This window comes from Theropithecus gelada, chromosome 2 (genome assembly GCF_003255815.1).
Source record: "Theropithecus gelada isolate Dixy chromosome 2, Tgel_1.0, whole genome shotgun sequence".
In the NCBI taxonomy this organism is placed as follows: domain Eukaryota; kingdom Metazoa; phylum Chordata; class Mammalia; order Primates; family Cercopithecidae; genus Theropithecus; species Theropithecus gelada.
The window spans coordinates 104789856-104811699 of record NC_037669.1 but is presented as its reverse complement, the minus strand read 5'-3'; the positions used below and the strand labels follow the sequence as shown (position 1 = coordinate 104811699).

General features: G+C 44.4%; 1 protein-coding gene across 11 annotated transcripts in view; it reads right to left on the bottom strand.

Annotated features, from left to right (window-relative positions):
- Positions 1-21844, bottom strand: part of IGF2BP2 (insulin like growth factor 2 mRNA binding protein 2) — a 190399-nt gene that overhangs the window by 11630 nt on the left and 156925 nt on the right. For 5 of the 11 annotated variants that reach the window (XM_025375002.1, XM_025375003.1, XM_025375007.1 and 2 more), the window contains 5 exons: positions 20146-20268; positions 19331-19466; positions 16320-16448; positions 3574-3642; positions 2508-2624 (listed from right to left, as the gene is read on the bottom strand). In XM_025375002.1, coding sequence (XP_025230787.1) covers positions 2508-2624; positions 3574-3642; positions 16320-16448; positions 19331-19466; positions 20146-20268 — 574 coding nt within the window. Of the gene's footprint in view, positions 1-2507; positions 2625-3573; positions 3643-12669; positions 12673-16319; positions 16449-19330; positions 19467-20145; positions 20269-21844 lie in introns of all 11 variants that reach the window. The other 6 variants (XR_003118045.1, XM_025375006.1, XM_025375010.1 and 3 more) reach the window with 3 other exon arrangements.

Below are 21844 nucleotides of genomic sequence, written 5' to 3'. Positions count from 1 at the left end.
TTAGATGTCACTGGCTGAATTAATTTTGTGCAGCATTTGGAAGCCTGTTCTACAGGAAAGGCAGGTGATGTGAGCTCAGCTCTCACCTGCAACCAAAGCATCTCTTGGAGTGCATCACCCAGATCTTAGCTCAGTCCACCTCCTCTGGGCACTCTGCTCCCATGGATGAGTGTAAGGCTCTCTCCCCACCCAGCAGCATCAAATGTGCCCCTCACTGTGGCCCCCAAAGACTGGCCCAGTAGAAACTAGGGGTGGGAGAATCTCTGGAGTTAGTGAGATCATCCATCTTGCTTTAGAGACAGATGTTTTCAGGGACCTGTTGAGACAAAGGGAATCTAGCAAAAAACAGATTTTTAAATTTTTATTTTCATGAGACAGAGTCTTGCTCTGTCACCAAGGCTGGAGTGCAATGGCATGATCTCAGCTCACTGCAACCTTCACCTCCCAGGTTCAAGTGATTCTCCTGCCTCAGTCTCCCGAGTAGCTGGGATTACAGGCACCCGCTATCACGCATGGCTAATTTTTGTATTTTTATAGAGATGGGGTTTCACCATATTGCCCAGGTTGGTCTCCAACTCCTGACCTCAGGTGATCCACCCGCCTCAGCCTCCCAAAGTGCTGGGATTACAGGCATAAGTCACCATGCCCGGCTGACTGATTTTAAAAATTTGGAAATTTCCTTTGCAAATACTTGGCCTCCCTGGTTTATGCTATGGAGAGAGGCAGGAGCTGGGGAAGTAGAAGGTTGCTGGAGAAGACTGTTAGCCCAGCATAAAAAACACTATCTGGACCTTCCTAAGCTGTAGAGCCCATTCTGTCCTCCTGATGCAACACCGCTGTCTTTGCCCATCACAGAGGCCAGGAGCACAGTGACGCATCACCACTCGACCTTGCTGGGACCTGGGACTGTGGGATGCAGCCCATGGGACTGATCTCTCTCTTATTTTCCTAGAGGCCCTGCTGGGAATTACTCTGGCATCGCAGTTAGGTTGCTATGGTGGAAAAACACACTGGACCAGAAACAGAATAACCTGAGCAAATCTTGGCTCTCATATTCTTCAGCTTTGTGGCTTTGGACAAGTCAGTGAAAACTCCCTAGGCCCCAGTTCCTCATGGGCAATAGTAAATGAAGAGGTCCTGTGGTGGTGAGCCCCAGGAGGTGCTGGATATCCCAGAAGTCAGCAGAATTTCTATCTCAGAGCCAGCCCTGCCACATGTGTGCCTTGCCCACGTCCCAGCACGATCTGAGCCTCACTTTTCTCTGCTGAACAAGAGGGGGATTTGATGAGATGGTCCCTCAAGTCCCTTTTAGTTGAAATGGTCCCTTCTCCTGCCGGCATCTCAGATTGCAGGACTGAAAGCTGGGCAAGGCCCAAGGGCTGCAGCCAGCTGGGGGCGTTTTCCACACTTTACTCCGCCTACCCTCAGGGGTCAGGCCAGCACCTGCCTATCTGCCTAGGCTGGCATCTCACCTGCAGCAGGCCTGCTGGGCACAAGGGCCCCCACACCTCAGGGCTCTCATCCTGTCTGTCCACTCTGCAGATGAGATAAATGAGGCCTGAGACGGAAAATGATTCACCAAAATGAAATTCTCTGATGGTCTCAGTGCAACCCTTGTTCTGTACTCAGAATATTTTTTGTTTTTTCTCTAGCACACTTGCTGTGGGAGAAATTCCAGCTCTTCCTGAGGAGAAAGTGTAAGCATTCTTTCTCTCCAAGTCATGAGACTTCTCATTTGGAATTCTGGGTTGTCCCATGGTAGCAAATTATTTTGCATAACAACAAAAACTCTGTTTCCGAAAATGTTTCATGAGGCTTGGGACGTGCTCAGCATTCTGCCCGTGAGTCAGAGCTGATAGCTGGTCTTGGAGCAGGACCAGGGGCAAATAATCCTCCCCTTTCAGCTTCTCTGATGATTCTCCACACTGTGCTCAAGGAGGCAGGATGTGGGCCTGGAGATGCAGCCACGTCTGCATTTGCAGCCTTTCCATAAGTCAAGGACCTTCCTTCCTGAGCTGCTCTGCTCAGGCTGGGCTGCTTATTCAGTTAGATCCTCAGCTTTTGTTTATGATTTTATCATTGCTTTTAAAGAGTTTTTTATTCATATTATTTTCTCATAGTTCAGGGCCTGTGAAGTGGAGACTCATTAAAGCACCGTACACTGATACCTGCTAAGTTATCACTTCACTGCAGTCGCTTCCATTAGTTTGGGAAAATCCTCATCCTTTCTTTATCTTCTTGAGGACAACAATGATAAAACAAAAAGGACTGGATTGGGTTGTTGGCTACTAACATTTTTTTCTAATTCAGTGGTTAGTTGAAGAGTAAAGGAACAAGAAAAGGAAAGATGAGAGCGGACGGGGATAGTCCTGGGGCAAATGTTCTAGATCCCTGTGGGATTCTGTCTCTGCATGGTGTGGCACTGCCTGGGACTGAGAGGGCACAAGGGACGTGGGGTGAGGGGAGGTGGTAGAAAGGGCCACAAGGGCCATCGGGAGCAGCCTCACCTTGATGGAGGCTCCGGCGAATCTCGCCAGTTGTTTGATGTGTGCCCCCTTCTTCCCGATGATGGCGCCCACAGCCTGGGTTGGGATGAAGAGATTCACAACCTCCTGCTCTGGATACTGGGAGGGCAAAAAAGACAAGACAGAAGACATCATTCCAACTGGGCTCTCTCCTCCAGGCACTCCACAGGTGCCAAGCGCCTTACCATGAACCCCAGTGTGGGAAGGCCCCGCCACCCAAGGAAATGGCCAAAATGGTGCACGGGATCTTTCTGCGGCCTGCGGCTCTGCAGGTGTGAAGCCTGAGGAAGGGACCTGAGCACAGGCAGCACTCATGACAGTCAAGGGCATTCTCCTCTTGAGCATCTCAATTTGTTGGATTCCAAAAGCTGTCTGTTCACAGGTTTTCTGTCTTATACAAATGTGATCTGTATCTCTCCTGTGTCTTCATCCAACAAATGAAAACAGCTATTAAACATACCTGGCCTGCAGACAGCCCCAAGGCATTCTGATGAAGGGAATGGAAAGCTGCCCAACCCACCTGGTATCCAGAGAAGCATTTTCACAACTAAACCTGCCCTGACCTGGCTGCATGGTGACTGCCCAGGAAAATGGGGTGAACCATCCCTCCTGGGACCCTGTGACAAAAGGCAGAGGCTCTTGGGCAAGGCTGCCAGGGTTCCTTGCAAATGGGGTCTGTGCAAATGACGTTCACCTCATTTGCTAGACTTTGTTCAAAGATCTTTGGAAACTCTGCTTTTCAGTGCCAACAGCACCTCCTCATCTGGCCTGCTTGCCCATCTGCAGCAGCTCCTGCGACCTGTGAGGTGTGCGAGCATCCACAGGACTGTGCAACAGGAACGGCACAGGCCTTTGAAAAACCTCAAGGACACTCGGGTGCTGGGGAGTTTGGCGTGCTCATGCTTTGAGGTGTGTCACTCCCAGGACGACCCAGAACCACAGGAGACAGGACCTGCACTATGAACATTCACTGGTCATCAAGGGCCATGTGGGCCCAGCCCCAGGAGAAGGAAAAGTGGCAGATGCAGCTGAACTGAGGGGCACTTACGGAGTGATGATGCGGGAACGGGCCAAACTGGTGATGGGGGTACAGGCTGGAAAAGTATCCAGAGTGGGTCTGCGGCATGAGAGAAAGAGTCAGTGGGCAGGTGCCCTCAGGGACCATCAGTGTCCTCAAGGAGGCAAGATTTCCCACGTGCGACACAGGCTCTCTGTGGCATCAGCTGGCTCCACTGTCGTGTCTACACACCTGTCCCTCTGTGTCTCAGATCTCTGCTCCACCTTTCCCACTGAGACCACTGAATGCTTGGCAAGATGTCCCCTGGTTGCAGCGGCTCCTGGGCTAAATGTTCATTATTTCTAAACTGAGTCATGTTTGAGGCTTCCTAGGAACATACCAGCGGTGTGAACACACTCACACATACACACATACACCCACTGACACTTGCACCCACACACTCTTTGAACCTGCCCTCGGGTGGAGAGACGGGGCCAGGGCCTTCCACTTTCTGGGGAATGATGAGTCGTAGACGAAAAAGAACAGAGTGTGCTGGACAATACCCAAGAGCTATTCACAACAAGCAAATGTGTTCCTGGGGAGACAGATCAGTCAGCTCCATCAGAGAATTCTAGAAGGAATGGAAAGAATCCTGAGAAGGGAGAAATGTAAAAGGAGACTGAGCTTTGGGAATCTGAAATGGGAGGATCACTTGTGTCCAGGAATTTGAGACTAGCCTGGGTAACATAGAGAGACCCATCTCTATAAAAAACAAAAATAGGGCCGGGCGCGGTGGCTCAAGCCTGTAATCCCAGCACTCTGGGAGGCCGAGGCGGGTGGATCACGAGGTCAGGAGATCGCGACTATCCTGGCTAACATGGTGAAACCCCGTCTCTACTAAAAATACAAAAAACTAGCCGGGCGTGGTGGCGGGCGCCTGTAGTCTCAGCTACTTGGGAGGCTGAGGCGGGAGAATGGCGTGAACCCGGGAGGCGGAGCTTGCAGTGAGCCGAGATCAGGCCACTGCTCTACTAAAAAAATACAAAAAACTAGCCGGGCGAGGTGGCGGGCGCCTGTAGTCCCAGCTACTCGGGAGGCTGAGGCAGGAGAATGGCGTGAACCCAGGAGGCGGAGCTTGCAGTGAGCTGAGATGCAGCCACTGCACTCCAGCCTGGGCGACAGAGCGAGACTCCGTCTCAAAAAAATAAAATAAAATAAAAAAAATAAAAATAAAAAATTAGCTGTGTGTGGTAGGGCGCACTCTGGTCCTAGCTACTCAGGACGCCAAGGTGGGAAGATCACTTGAGCCTGGCAATTTGAGGCTGCAGTGAGCTATGATTGCACCACTGCACTGGTGCTGTGCCTGGGTGACAGAGCAACGCCCTGTCTCCATAAGAAAAAAGAGAGAGACTGAGAGAGGAGAGAAAGAAAATGAATGTGGAGAGAGAGAAGCAGGGAACAGGAGGGCAGATATGGACAGAAAAAAAGTAGAGCTATTAAGAAAACAGAAATTTATAAACTAGCTGCTTTTATTTATTTATTTTTGAGATGGCATTTCACTCTTTTGCCCAGGTTGGAATGAAGTGGCATGATCTTGGCTCACTGCATCTTCCACCTTCCTGGTTCAAGTGATTCTCCTGCCTCAGCCTCCCGAGTAGCTGGGATCACAGGTGCCTGCCACCATGCCTGGTTAATTTTTTGTATTTTTTTTTTTTTTTTTGAGACAGAGCCTCGCTTTGTGGTCCAGGCTGGAGTGCAGTGGCCAGATCTCAGCTCACTGCAAGCTCTGCCTCCCGGGTTTACGCCATTCTCCTGCCTCAGCCTCCTGAGTAGCTGGGACTACAGGTGCCCGCCACCACACCCGGCTAGTTTTTTCTATTTTTTTTTTTTTTTTTTAGTAGAGATGGGGTTTCACTGTGTTAGCCAGGATGGTCTTGATCTCCTGACCTCGTGATCCACCCATTTCAGCCTCCCAAAGTGCTGGGATTACAGGCTTGAGCCACCGCACCCGGCCCCAATTTTTTGTATTTTTAGTAGAGATGGGGTTTCACCATGTTGGCCAGGCTGGTCTCATACTCCTGACCTCAGGTGATCCACCCACCTCAGCCTCCCAAAATGACAGGATTATAAGCGTGAGCCACTGCACCCCGCCAAGTAGCTGCTTTTTACTGAATAAGTACTGTGTACTAGATACTAACATAGATGTTTTGTGTCCATTCATAAACTCTTTTAATCCTCACAAGAGTCCTATGAGAGGAAACTGTCTGATTTGATTTTTTTTTTTTTTTTTTTTTTGAGATAGCATTTCACTCTTGTAGACTAGGCTGGAGTGCAGTGGCGTGATCTCAGCTCACTTCATCCTTCACCTCCCAGGTTCAAGTGATTCTCCTGCCTCATCCTCCCAAGTAGCTGGGATTACAGGCATGTGCCACCAAGCTCAGATAATTTTGTATTTTTAGTAGAGACAGGGTTTCACCATGTTGGTCAGGCTGGTCTTGAACTCCTGACCTCAAGTGATCCACCTGCCTCGGCCTCCCAAAGTGCTGAGGTTACAGGCGTGAGCCACCGCGCCTGGTCTGATATATTCTTACAGGCAGAACGCTGACCTGAGTCAGCAGAATCGTTAGCTGTGCTTTACATAAGGCTGGGTCAACACTGACATCACTGCTCCAGGAAAGGAGGTGAACAGCTCTGGGCACCATGGAACCAATTCCCGCAGGCCCACCCTGCCAGATAGTCCCCCAGGAAGACGATTCCAACAGCGGTCAGACGTGGCCGAGGCTTGGAGTCTGGTGGCCCAGCTTTCATTTGAGGACCCCTGAGCAAATCTCACAGTGACGGGCATGCCCTCCATCCCCCGAATCTCCTGAAGGTTAGAACGTTGCCTTATGACCCAATAGGGACAAAATGAAACCGTTGCCCTTTTTGAGCTTGGAGGGAGAAGGCAGAGATGTGAACAACTTGAGGAGCTGTAGGTTACCAGCCACGCAGCCGGCGACAGAGCTCTACTTAACATGGCTGTGGTGCTAGCCTTGCTTTGACTTGGAAAGGGGCTGCAGCGGTCCCTCACGCCCACAAGAGGGCGCTAAGAGATCAGCAGTCTCCTGGCAGCCTCAAGTTTTGCAGGAAGGTGGGTGAAGCAGTTTCTCTTGGCTCTGCTTCTTTCTTAAGGACCCCCTGGAAAGAACATCAGCTCCAGAGCTTTCTCTGCAGGTCCGTGTCCTGGGCCATGAAGAGCTGGGGAAGAATTCATGCAACTCCTCTGCACAAAACTCTGGGAAAAGGGCACTTCAGCCCTCCTCCCGCCTGAAGAATCGTTCCTTCAGGTCTCACCGCAGAAATAGTAATTCCTTTGAACTATGACTTACCATTTCCTTACAAAACTCATGTGAGGCCGGGAATAGACAAGCCACAGTGTAGCTCCTATTTGGGGTTCAAATACTTCTCACATAAATACTATCAAATTTAGACTTCCTAGGAACTCAGGGTAAGAAAGAGATCTTTAAAATTAGCTGTCAAAGGATAAAAAGGACAAATTCTCTTTTATTCATGAGTCACAGCTGGAAAATTGTCACAGGGAAAAAATCTTGAACTCTGCAATTAGGAGCTTGTTTGCAGCGAAGGCTCTGCCGTTAGCCCCTGTGTATAGAAGTTCATTTTTGGAGTCAGAAGATCTGAGTCTCTGAACCACTACCTCTGCAAGTTGGATAAAATTATTTAACCTTTCTGAGCCTTATCCACAAACAGACTCAAATAATATCTAGTTCTTATAGTATTGTTGTGAGGGTTTGTTCATTCATTCATTCAAAAGGCATTTGAGGCCAGGCACGGTGGCTCACGCTTGTAATCCTAGCACTTTGGGAGGCTGAGGCGGGCGGACTATTTGAGGTCGGCAGTTCAAGACCAGCCTGGCCAACATGGCAAAACCCCATCTCTAGTAAAAATACAAAATTAGCCAGGCATGGTGGTGGGCACCTGTAATTCCAGCTATTCAGAAGGCTGAGGCGGGAGAATCGCTTGAACCCGGGAGACAAGAGGTTTCAGTGAGCCGAGATCATGCCACTGCACTCCAGCCTGGGTGACAGAGAGAGACTCCATCTCAAAAAAAAAAAAAAAAAAAAAAAGTGNGTGAAAATTAGAAAAGGGAATTATAAACAGCAGAGCCTCCTTTTCCTGGGAGAACTGCAGGGTTCAAGCTGCAATGTGTGACCATCTGATACACAATTTAGGTGATATTCTGAAGCATGAAGAAATCAGGGGATGAGAAGAGTGGAGGGTGGGAAAGGGGAGAGTGCAGAGGGCAAGGACCAGGCATAGGAATTATGTTTCATTGATCTTTTGTATTGTATTTTTCATTCCAATTTCACTTATTTCCACCCTGATCTTTATTACTTCTTTTCTTCTACTAATTTTGCTGTTGATATGATGTATTACATTGATTGATTTGCATATGTCGAACCATCCTTGCATCCCAGGGATAAATCCCACTTGGTCATGATGAATGGTCTTTCTAATGTACTGTTGAATTCAGTTTGCTAGCATTTTAAAGCATATATATGAATTATGTTCAAATATTTAAATAGTTTTAGTGTGATAACAGAGTGATACCAGACTGCAAAGCTGGCAGGTGCTCCCTCTGGGCACCAGGGACATGGGCCTTAGGAAGGGGCGACGACTTGGCCAGAGGGTTCAGTGTTGTGACATAGCTTTCTAAGATGCAGATGGTGCACTGCTCTATGCCAGCTTGTCAAAGTGTCTCCTTAAGTGGAGTTGCCTGTCCTGCTCTGTGTGTTCTCACGGGACAACCTTAGAAGCTGGAGGGAGCTAGGAAATGGTGAGCCAGCAAGAGGTAGAGCCAAGATGTTAACACAGATCTCTGTGTCTGCCTCTGCAGCCCAAGATCTAAACCACTGCACTCACTGCTGAGCTCCCCTGGGACATTCTAAACTCACTGGTTCAGGTGGGGTCTGGGGAGCATGCTAAGAAAAAACTCCCCTTAGGATTGTAATTATGCTGTTGAGTGCATTTAAATATATAAATGGACAATTAAAATCCATTAGACATATATAAAGAATCAGCAGCATGAAGGAGAGGAGCCCAGCTGCACAAGACAAGCGAATGACCCCAGTGAGTGAATGGAGGGAGAAGGGAGAGCTTTTTACAAAATTGTGATTTGATCTCCTAGTGAGATTCAAGAGGACAGTGCCTCAATGATTTGTATATAGACTGCTATGAGAAATGAACAATCAGAGAACCAGAGTGACTCTGGATATGAAAAACATGGTTAAGTAAAAACTCAGTAGAGGACGTGTAAATAGTAGGGAAGACACTGCTGAAAAGCCCATCAGTGCACGGGACTGTTAAACCACACAAAACCAAGACAAAGAGTGGGAAGTGGACAGACACAAAGAGTAGAGTGAGGTTTGCTATAAATCTCCTCTTCTGGAGTGGGAACTCCATAAGGAGAAAATAAAGTGGATGGCAGAGAAGCAACACTAAAATTAATTACGGAAGGAAAACATTCTCCTGAGCCAAAGAAAAACACGGATCTTTAGATCAAAGCACTCAGATTCAGATTCCTGAATTCCAAGGGTACAGGCAAATTATTACAAAAGGCAAAAAAACTTATAGACACCAGGGGGAAAAAAAAAAGGACAGGCGTGGTGTTGTGCACCTGTAGTCCCAGCTACTCAAGAAGCTGAGGCAGGAGCATCGCTTCAGCCCAGGAGTTCAAGACTGCAGTGAGCTGGGATCACACCACTGCACTCCAGCCTACTAGATGACAGACAGAGCAGGACCCTGTTTCTTAAAAAAAAAAAAAAAAAAGAAGAAGAAGAAGAAGAAGAAAAAAGATATCTACAAAAGAAACAGTGCTAGAAGTAACATTTTTAGAGTTCTAAAGTAACTATGGGCTGGGCGTGGTGGCTCACGCCTGTAATCCCTGCACTTTGGGAGGCCAAGACAGGCAGATCACTTGAGGTCAGGAGTTCAAGATCAGCCTGGCTAAAATGGCAAAATCCCATCTCTGCCAAAAATAGAAGAATTAGCCAGGTGTGGGGGCACATGCCTGTAGTCCCAGCTACTTGGAAGGCTGAGGCATGAGAATCGCTTGAACCTGGGAGGTGGAGGTTGCAGTGAGCCAAGAATGTACCACCGCACTTTAGCCTGGGTGACAGAGAGACTCCGTCTCTAGAAAGATGATAGATACAGATTAGATAGATAGAGAGATAGACAGACAGACAGATAGAGGAACTACGACCCAAGAATTTCTACCCAGAATTCATTCACATGTGAAGGAAAAAGAAGGGCATTTTCAGATACAGAAAAAGTTTAGGAATCATACTCGTGCTATTTCTGTTAAAACTTGTTTGAGAAAATACTCCAGACATTTAACAACAAAAAATTCAAATAAATAACTCAAAAAATTGATAGGGTGTGGAACACAAGAAGCTGTCTGCAGTGAGCAATGAAACCAGTAAAAGTTTAGTTAATTCTAAATAACTGGACTATACGGTTGTGTATTTATTAAGAAAGCAAGCTTAGGCCGGGCATAGTGGCTCACGCCTGTAATCCCAGCATTTTGGGAGGCTGAGGCAGGTGGATCACCTGAGGTCAGGAGTTCGAGGCCAGCCTGGGCAACATGGTGAAACTCCGTCTCTACTAAAAATACAAAAATGAGCCTAGCGTGGTGGTGGGCACCTGTAATCCCAGCTGGGAGGCTGTGGCAGGAGAATTGCTTAAACTCGGAGGCAGAGGTTACAGTGAGCTGAGATCATGCCACTGCACTCTAGCCTGGGCGACACAGCAAGATTCCATCTCAATAACTAACTAAATATATATATATATGTGTGTGTGTGTGTGTGTGTATATATATATATATATTTTTTTTTTTTTAAAGAAATTAAGAGAGAGAAGTAACCACAAGTTTGGATATTTAAAAGGCAACAGTCTGTTTTGTATCACTTTATATCAATACACATAAAAAGAAAAATTAAGTGGAAAAAATTTATACTTTCATAGGAAAATATAAATGAACAAAATCAAGTTAAAAACTTAAAAAATAAAGCCAGATCTGTATCTCAGTATAAGTCAAGATAAATTCCCCATGAATTGCAGACATACACAATCCTCCAAAGCCAACAACTAAAAACTAGTGTAAGAAAACATGGGCCAGGTGTGGTGGCAAGTGCTTGTAGTCCCAGCTATTGAGGAGGCTGAGGCGGGAGGATTGCTTGAGCCCAGGAATTCAAGGCTGTAGCGTGCTATAATTGTGCATGTGAACAGTTACTGTACTCCAGCCTGGGCAACATAGCACAATCTCTTACACAAAGAAAAAGAAAATACGGGAGAATATTTTATTTTTGCAGTCTTGGATGGGAGAAGGCTTTTTTCCTTAGCATGACGTCAAAGGTCAGAAACTCAAAAGGAAAATATCAATCATTTTACTACCTTAATTTTTAAGTTTTCTGCATGAATTCTGGTGGAGAGAAATCTGTGAATATTTAAAATACATATACGCTTTGAAATAATAATTCCAGTCTTAGAGAATTTACTTTCAGATATACATACTCACACACTTGTGCAAAGATTTATGTAGAGGCACACCTCACTGTATTGTGTTTGGCTTTATTGCACCTTGCAGATAATCGTGTTTTTTACAAACTGGAAGGCTGGTGGCAACCCTATGTCACACAAGTCTATTGGTATCATTTCTCCAACGGTACATGCTCACTTTGTGTTTCTGTGTCTGCGTTTTTAAGCAATATTTTTAAATTAAGGTATGGATATTGTTGTCTTCTCAGACATAATGCTATTGCACACTTAACAGACCACAGTATAGTGTAAACACAACTTTTATATGAACTGGGAAACAAACAAAAAAAAAGTGTAACTTGTTTTATCATGTTATTCACTTTACTATGGAGGCCTGGAAATGAATCCACAGTATCTTCAAGATATGCCTGTAAAGATACTGATTTTGACATTGTCTGTAATACTAATAACTTGGAATCAACCCAAATGTGTAAAACTTGTGTGCTGGTTACAAAAATGATGATAAACTCATTTAATGGAATATTATGCAGCCATTAAATAAAACTAGGTCTAGCTATGGAAAGATGCCCATAATATGTAAAAACAAAAGTTGTAATTCCCTGTGTACAGCATAATTTCATTTGTATTTTTTAATAATATGTTTGTATATACGCCGAGAAAACTTTTTTATAACTACTACACTTCTAGGGAGGGGGTATTGGGTGAAATTTGGATGAAAGAAGTAAGGCTAAAGGGAAATGTTTACATTTAACTTCAAACAGAAGTTCATTCGAGATATATATATATAGATATATATATATATATATATAGTGAACTACATATATAGTTAAGTGGGAATTCTGTGTATGACAAAGTTGGCATTTTAAGTTGAACTATGAACTACTGTTCACTATAAATGAACATATATATAATATATATAATACTGTTCACTATAAATGAACATATATATAATATATATAATATATATAAATGAACATATATATATAATATAAAACATATAATTATTTATGACATAAGACACCACAAATAAAGCAAAGAGAATATTTGTTGAAAATATTTACAACATGACAAGCGGTTAGCAGCCTTAATATGTAATTAGCTATGATGAATCATTAAGAAAAAGATGAAATAAAAAGATGATGATAATAGCAGCTACGATTTACATAGCAGTTACTGTATGTAGGTTTTTTTTTTTTTTTTTTTTTTTTTTTTTTTGAGGTGGAGTCTCACTCTGTTGCCCAGGCTGGAGTGCAGTGGCCAGATCTCAGCTCACTGCAAGCTCCGCCTCCTGGGTTTACGCCATTCTCCTGCCTCAGCCTCCCGAGTAGCTGGGACTACAGGCGCCCGCCACCTCGCCCGGCTAGTTTTTTTTGTATTTTTAGTAGAGACGGGGTTTCACCGTGTTAGCCAGGATGGTCTTGATCTCCTGACCTCGTGATCCGCCCGTCTCGGCCTCCCAAAGTGCTGGGATTACAGGCTTGAGCCACCGCGCCCGGCCGGTTGTATGTAGGTTTTAACTGACTTAATTACCCTCATAACCATCCCCTAATGTAGGTACTATTATTTCTCCCAGATCTGAAGAGCTTAAGTCACTTGCTCAAAGTTAAAAACAGCAAGTGACAGTGTAGAAATTCAAATGCACACAGTCTGCTCTAGAACCTAAGTTATATTACTTCTCAATAGACTGAGGGGCCAAAAATACAGAAAGCAACTTATCAGAGAGAACAAAAATGGCCAATACAAAATTTTTCAGTCATATAATAATAATTTTAAAAACCGCATATTTTAAAATATCAGACTGTGAGGAATAATTGGGAGTGCTGGTGTGGAAGAAAAAGTCCTGCTCTGTTACACACACTCTTGATGGGAATGAAAAGTAATATACCTTTTTTGTATCAAAATTGTGTACTATGTATCAGCATAGAAAATGTACACATTCTTTGATTCTATTTCCAGGAAATTATTCTGAGGAAATAATTGGATAAATGAATCAAGATGTATACACACAAGGATTTCCATTCCAGAGTTAAAAATTGGGGGAAAAACTATAAATCACGTATAAATATACACACACACACACACATGCACATACCTACACAGAAACACTGCTTATATCTAGGTTAAGAAAAAACTTGCACTTTCTGCATTTCTGTATGATTTGCTGCTTTTTTTTTGTTTGTTTTTAGGATCAGAGAAATGTGGTTTTTTTTTTTTGTTTTTTTTTTTTTTTGAAAATTCAAAAGTACATACTCCCTGCTTCTTAAATACTATCCACATATTACTTTTATAACCAGAAAAACAGTAAAAAAAAAAAAAAAAAAAAAAAAAAAAAGTGGTAAAGTTTTCATATACACACATATGTATTAAAAATTCCAGAGTTCGGAGACCAACCTAGGTGTGGATGAGCCAGTTATAAGGAGGGACACAGACTCCCTGACCTTTGGATGGTAAAAGCAAAAGTATTAGAGCTTTGTGATATATAAAAGCAACCAAGAAATATCTTGGTTCCTTGAAATCTGAATGCCTATGTGACAGGAAAACAACACTGTCAGTATTTAAAGTGTCTCCACCACCCTATGCTGCTGTTCTCAGGAGTCCTGGGCCCACCAGGGAAGCCTACAAGCCTGTGGTGTGGACTTCCCAGGTATTGCTCCAGGAATAGCCTAGGTCCTGCACAGGTGGGCAGTGAGGGCCGTCTCCATGCCGTTGGACCTGCACTTCTGCAGCTGCATGAAGGAGATGTCTGCAGAAGCTATCATGTCTCAGACAGTCAGGGCAACTGGATTAGAATCTACTCTAATATTGACCCATGGGATCAAGATCCGAATTACCTGGTTGTTTTTGTTTTGTTTTGTTTTTAGTTTAACAATTTTTAATTTAAAACCTATTTTATGAATAACAGGAACCACATATTTTAGCAAAATGGTTATTCTACTATTTTAGTAAAAATCTGAGATGCAAAGGAAGCTTTCCAACTGGCAAAACCTATTTTCAAGTTTAGAAATATTCTGCTATCAAAAGAAAAATTATCTCCTTGTTAAATTTAGTTCAGGGGTCAGCAAACTTTTTCTGTAAAGAAGGAAATCATAAATATTTTAGGCTTTGTGGCTCATGTGATCTGTATGCACCTACTCAGCTCTGCCACTACAGGGGGAAAGCAGGAATAGATAATATGTATATAAACGACCGTGGCTGTGTCCCCTAAAAACCTTTATTGCTGAAAATAAATGGTGAGCTAGATTTGGTCCTCAGGTTGTAGCATGCTCACTCCTATATTTGAGATTACCAATTTAATTTTTTTTATTTATTTATTTTTGAGACGAAGTCTCACACTGTCGCCCAGGCTGGAGTGCAGTGGCATGATCTCAGCTCACCGCAACCTCCACCTCCCGGGTTCAAGTGATTCTCCTTGCCTCAGCCTCCCAAGTAGCTGGGATTACAGGCATGCACCACCACACCTGGCTAACTTTTGTAGTTTTAGTAAAGACGTTTCACTATGCTGGCTAGGTTGGTCTTGAACTCCTGACCTCAGGTGATCTGCCTACCTCAGCCTCCCAAAGTGCTGGGATTACAGGCGTGAGCCATCATGCCTGGCCTAGATTACCAATTTTAGAATTGGTCTAATTTATTATGCTCTTTTTCTCTCCCCACTTATATTACCTATACTGAGAGGGTAGCCTAACGTTTGAGGTTATCTTCTGTGGGGCTGTATGTACCGCCTCTCTCCCAAGAAATGATACGTGCCTCAATGCCACTTAATTGTAACTCACTGGGCCATTCTCAGATCTGACAGCAAAAATATGGGGATGTGAAACTCTCAAGCTATTCTTACTGCTTGGCACAGCCATGTGACTGACAGCTGCCACAATCCCTTGTACTGCATCTTTAGGCTGCTCAACACACAAGGCTCAGTGTCAGTCCCCTCCTTCAGTTTAAGGGGAAATGGATTTAACTAAAGAGGTGGTATGGAGAGATTTATAAATAACTCAGGGTGCCAGGCACCTGTAATCCCAGCACTTTGGGAGGCCGAGGCAGACAGATCACAAGGTCAGGAGATCGAGACCATCCTGGCCAACGTGGTGAAACCCCTTCTTTACTAAAATTAGGTGGGTGTGGTGGTACGTGCCTGTAATCCCAGCTACGTGGGAGGCTGAGGCACAAGAATCACTTGAACCCGGGGCGGAGGTTGCAGTGAGCCAAGATTGTGCCATTGCACTCCAGCCTAGCCGCAGAGCAAGACTCCACCTCAAAAAAAAAAAAAAAAAAAAAAAGACTCAGAAGAGTCATATATAAGCAGGAATGCAGAATGTGTGCATATATGTGACTGAGGATGTGGGTGTCAGTGTGTGACTGCATTTTGTTGGCAGGATGGCACAGGGGATTCATCCTGTCTCTCTACTGATAACCCAAAAAACGACTGGGAATTCACACAATGGGAAGCCTACCCCAGAAAGCACTTCTCAAAAGAACGGAATGGCTGAGGCAATGTTCACCCACCCAATTCTTCCCATTTAAACAGCATAAACATTGGGGGAAAGAAAGTTTGCTTTAAAAATAAGCAGTCTGTGTAGAGAAAAATTAGGAATCAAAAAAAGCTGTCAAGCATCCTGAGCCCCAATTTGATAATGCATTAATCTTGAATAATGCTTATGAATGAAAACAGTAAGTAAAACACTCATAAAATTCACATTTCTTCTGTTGTGAACAAATACTTATTGAGAACTTACTAAATACCAGGCATTGTGCTAAGTGTTTAGATATAAACAATGTATGTAATATTTTCTTTTAAAAATTGCCTATTAATAAACAATACATTTGACTTGTAAACATAGGTAGAAGCTGCACATGTATGTATGTAGATATATATCTCTCTAAGAATCATCCAGGTACCCTATATACTTTAACAAATGACCAACACTCAAGAAATGTTCTTATTTGAGCTAACAAGTCCTTTTTTTATAATAAATTAGCTTCTAGTTGATGAATTTGCTGTGAGTTTCTTTCTTTGCTAGTTGTGACATACTATATTTAAGAACATGTGTTTAGAGGATGGTTTAATATTAAGTTAGTTGCCCGTTAGGAAGAAGTCCTAAGAAATGTTGAGTTCAACCTACATTGGATTCATCTCTACTCGAGCATGGCCTTTAAATGAAAGCTTCCGTTCTGATTCCACATAGCAGAGTCATGCTGCTGCCTGGAGGTGCCCAGCGCATAAGCAAACCTCCACAAGCTGAGCTACTTACAGCGAAGGGGTGGTAGGGGGCAGCGGGGGGAGCTCCGCGGGGCCCTGCTGGTGGAGATAGCACGGACAGTCCTGTTGAAAAGATGCCAAGTGCGCTGAGGTTCAACCCTGGGATCAGATTGGCTTGTTGCTGGGAATAGAAATGGAGAAAAAAGATGAAGGGAGGAGACCAGAGAGGCCCGCACGCCTGGGTCAACCTCCCTCTCTTGTCTGAATGGCACCAGCGTCTCCCAATCAGCTCTGCCCAGGCTCTTCCTACCCTGTATCAGAGGTGGGTGCCACATCTCAACCTGACCATGGTGTTCCTTCAAGGCTTCTCTGCCACCCTTGGGCATGTCTACATATCTTATCATGGAAAATGAGGCCCTTCCTGGGGATGGCAGCCACCTTGCCAGCCTCACCCCTGCTAACCCTTCATCTCCAACCTGGTCAGTCCTGTTCCCTAAATACCTCTGAGCCCCTGCACATGCTATTTATTTCCTAGGCAAGGAAGTGCCTTTCTCCTTTCTCACCTGGCTAAGTCCTACTGACTTGCAGGTTTCACTTGAGCAGAGATGACCCTTCATGCAGGAAGCTTTCTTTCATCCCAAAGCTCAGCTCGAATGCCCTGTCTGTGCTCTCCAGCACTCCTGTTTCCCTATGCCAGCACTCATTACATGGTATGTGAACAGCTTGTTTAGTTACCTCTTCCCCTTTTAGTCCAGAATTTCCTTGCAGACAGAGACTGTCTTACTTAGTGTTGTGTTCTCAGTGCCTGGTACATAGTAAGTACTCGATAAATATTCGTTGAATGACTGTTTAAAACAAATTGGATTAACAGTGTTTTCCAACTCTATCCATGGAAAGATCAGATCCTTCACATGATGTAAAGTCCCACATACGTAAACTCCATTATCCAGCTTAGGGATGGTTTACAACTTTGTCTCTCTGCTATTTAGTTGTTGGCTTTGTGATCATCTTGCTTGCTTATTTTACATTTCTACATGGGGATGGTCACACAGGCTGGGGGGGTTTTAACCATACAGGTCTTCAGAGGCAGAGGAACGTGGTCACCCATTCCCTGAACATGAAGCAATTTCCTAACATTTTCTATTTTCTTATTTTTGGCTACATTCACTCTGTAACTTGCCTTTTTTTAAAGAACGTTTGGAATAGCAGGGCTCATATCCTTCGTCTTTACCTCATCTTGTCTATAAGATGTGGTAATTTTGTTATTCACCTACCAGTGCATGACTTTGGCACAGACATGAATGAACCTAAGTGGTAAGCTCAGGTGAAGATGTATGAATCACTCAGACCCTTCTGTAGCTTTTCCAGGTGTTCACAGAAAGAGATGTTTATCATAAGATGTCAAGAACCCACAGGAAGAAGATGAGATTGTCAGATGATACTTCCACAAATATATCCAAACATGGGGAGAAGACCACACTGCAGTCTCCTGCTCTAGCTCTTCTCATCACGCCCCATAATTATCACGTGATGTGGGCTGCTAAGGTGGGGGTCGGGGTGAGGTGGGGACAGATTCTGGGCTGCAGTAGAGGGTACAGCAGAAAGTGCTGCAGTGAGGGACTTGGGCTTAATCTATAGAGTGCTTTGTCCACATTTATTTCTCTAGGAAATATTATCAGGTCTGAGATTTGCTTCAAGGTCATCCAACAGGTATGAACAGTGGATGTGGATGAGGATTTAGAGGAAACAAAACAGACGGTGAGTTGATAACTGCAAAAGGTGGATTATGGGTATATGAGGGCTTATTGAAGCATCCTTTTCACTTCTGTATATGTCCGAAAAATCTAATTAAAAAGTGAAAAAATTTACTCCTCTGAGCTGAGCTGGACTTTTGCTGATGGCCAAATATTTTAAAGGATTTTTTTTTTTGAATGCCAGATCGGCGTCTCCCCATTAAGAATAAAAATTAAGTAGCAATCACAGGAAGGACAAACCTAATTGAGTCTGCTACAAATACACAGTAAAGGCTCAAGTGGTTGACAACATTTATCAGACAATCTAAAAGTGCGGATCAGCAAGCAAGGGAGGAAAATCAGAAGTTAACTTTAAAGCATGCGTTTTTAAAATTTCTTTTTTTTTTTGAGACGGAGTCTTGCTCTGTAGCCCGGGCTGGAGTGCAGTGGCCGGATCTCAGCTCACTGCAAGCTCCACCTCCCGGGTTTACGCCATTCTCCTGGCTCAGCCTCCGGAGTAGCTGGGACTACAGGCGCCCGCCACCTCGCCCGGCTAGTTTTTTGTATTTTTAGTAGAGACGGGGTTTCACCATGTTAGCCAGGATGGTCTCGATCTCCTGACCTCGTGATCCGCCCATCTCGGCCTCCCAAAGTGCTGGGATTACAGGCTTGAGCCACCGCGCCTGGCCGCATTTTTAAAATTTAAAAAGGAACAGGACGATATTACATAAGGTTCAGAAGGCTACATACATGGAAAAAAATCCCACTTTTCTAACAAGCCAGCTATTTTCATTTTTGTATGTAGCCTTCCAGTCATTCTGATCCATGTTATTTTACATAATTGTAACTTTAGTTACATACATTTATATCTTGCTTTTCTTATTTATTTATTTAGAGATGGGGTCTCACTCTGTTGCCCAGGCTGGAGTCCAGAGGCGTAATGCCCACTCACTGCAGCCTCAACCCCCAAGACTCAAGTGCTCCTCCTGCCTCAGCCTCTTGAGTAGCTGGGACTACAGATGCATGCCACCACACAGAGTCATTCTTGCTTTTCTTAATGAACATTACATCATAAGCTTTTCCTTATGTCAGTCTTCAAAGTTATAATTTTAATGTCTTCACATGATGTTGTCCCCTGCACTTATCATAATTTACTAGTCGGTTTCCTGATGATTTTAATGCCTTTATCCTAGGAAGTCAGGAAAAATTCTGCATACCTATCCTAAGGCACTTCCTGATTAGCTGAATGACAATTATTCTTAAGAGAGCCTTGAGCACTACCTGAAAACACATGTGAAAACCAGCAGAGAAGAAAGCATTAGGGACTTACATTAACAGCCAGCATATCATTTTCAAAGGCCTCCCGCAGCTTCTTCATAATCTCTATCTCAGCACTGGCACAGGCCTCAACTGTGCCCTTCACAGTGATGGTTCTTTCCGGGTTGTATATGCTCAAATCCTGCAAACTGACCCGTAAGAAGAAAAGACAAATTTTGTTTTCAACAGGAAAAATAAAATGCCAAAAAAAAAAAAAAAAAAAGGAAAATCACAAACAAGTTTTGGCGAAGAGGAAGACTCAATTCTCTCACAACACACGGTGGTGTAGAACCCCTGCCGTCCTATTTCAAATCTTACTCGTGATTTAGATAACATCCATAGTGAAAAATGTCTACCTGGTAAGTATTTACGTATTTTTAAAAAAAATGATGATGGAGGGCCGGGCGCGGTGGCTCAAGCCTGTAATCCCAGCACTTTGGGAGGCCGAGGCGGGCGGATCACGAGGTCAGGAGATCGAGACCATCCTGGCTAACATGGTGAAACCCCGTCTCTACTAAAAATACAAAAAACTAGCCGGGCGAGGTGGCGGGCGCCTGTAGTCCCAGCTACTCGGAGGCTGAGGCAGGAGAATGGCCTGAACCTGGGAGGCGGAGCTTGCAGTGAGCCGAGATCGCGCCACTGCACTCCAGCCTGGGTGACACAGCGCGAGACTCCGTCTCAAAAAAAAAAAAAAAAAAAGATGATGGAGATAATTGTATCACTTATGATTATATTCCCATTTTGGGAAAAGTAGGTGAATGAACTGGACCTATCAAAATGCTCAGGTGTTCCATTATTGGGCATGATTAATCTGAATAAGTGGCTTACGATGAGATTGTTATCTTGGTCCCTGTTTCATGTTCAATTTTCTTCAAATTTCTGCCTTCTTTTCCAATCAGTCTTCCAACCAAGCCATTGTGGGCCAAGATTTTCAGAGGAATCTCTTCGGCTCTAAAAGAGACAAGCAACAAGTGAACACTTTAAGATAGGTATAATGGTTGTCTCCCAAAAACCATTACCTTGCTTTTTTCTTACAAATGGAAGACATTTTGTTCAGGTACCAAGTGACGATGGGATTTAGGAGAGGTCAGGTCCCTTACCGACCCCAGTTCATGAATTTTGATTAACATAAGCCAAACCATGGTAATTCTACTCCCTTGTAGTAACTGGTTGGAAGTGGATCCATGAGGCTGATCTGGCCAGTGAGGGTATTACAAGAACTCTATTGGGTGAAGAATGTTCTCCTTGCTCTTAAAAAAAGGTACAAGGGAGAGTGACGTTAGCGAGATGACAGACGAGGAAGCCACAGGTCTCTTTCCCCCTCACAGACACCTCAAATTAACAAGAGATAGACCAGAATGCTTCTGTGAGGGCTCTAAAGATCAGCTGAGAAGCTATAATATGAAGTCCACTGTAAACTAAGAAGGCATTCCAGGCTGGGCACTGTGGCTCATGCCTGTAATTCCAGCACTTTGGGAGGCCAAGGTGGGCAATTGCCTAAGCGCCAGAGTTCGAGACCAGCCTTGGTAACATAGTGAAACACCGTCCCTACTAAAAATACAAAATTAGCCAGGCATAGTGGTGCATGCCTGTAGTCCCAGCTCCTGGGGAGGCTGAGGTAGGACTGCTTGAGTCAGGGAGGCCAAAGCTACCGTGAACCATGATCACACACCTCTGCATCCAGCCTGGGCTACAGAGCAAGACCCTGTCTAAAAACAACAACAACAACAACAACAACTACACACACACACACACACACACACACACACCCATATATAGATATAGATATATATAACGTCTTCACATGATGTTGTCCAGTGTACTTATCATAATTTACTAGTTGGTTTCCTGAATATATATATATATGTATGTATATGTGTGTGTGTATATATATATACATTTCCAGCAAAAAAGGTAAGAACATTCACAGTGTTTTCAAGGCCCCACCCCCTACATGGCATACTGAAGAGCAAAGGGGAGGAAACCCTAAAGGCTGGGCTCCTCCTTTGGGATAGAAACAAAGACTGGATTATGCATACAACATTTTGGCTTGTCTGGAAGGTGCCAGAAAAACTGGTTTTTGTGTCACTGACTCAGAGCACTGACAGGATCAGCATCAGAGTTCAGAAGCTGCTGAAAGCAGAGGCAAGCAGCATTCAAGAAATGCAGTTCTACAGTCAGACACCAGAGGGATCAAGAGATTAGAACAGTTTTAGGCCGGGCGCGGTGGCTCAAGCCTGTAATCCCAGCACTTTGGGAGGCCGAGGCGGGTGGATCACGAGGTCAGAAGATCGAGACCATCCTGGCTAACACGGTGAAACCCCGTCTCTACTAAAAATACAAAAAACTAGCCGGGCGTGGTGGCGGGCGCCTGTAGTCCCAGCTACTCGGAGGCTGAGGCGGGAGAATGGCGTGAACCCGGGAGGCGGAGCTTGCAGTGAGCCGAGATCGCGCCACTGCACTCCAGCCTGGGCGACACGGCGAGACTCCGTCTCAAAAAAAAAAAAAAAAAAAAAAAAAAAAAAAA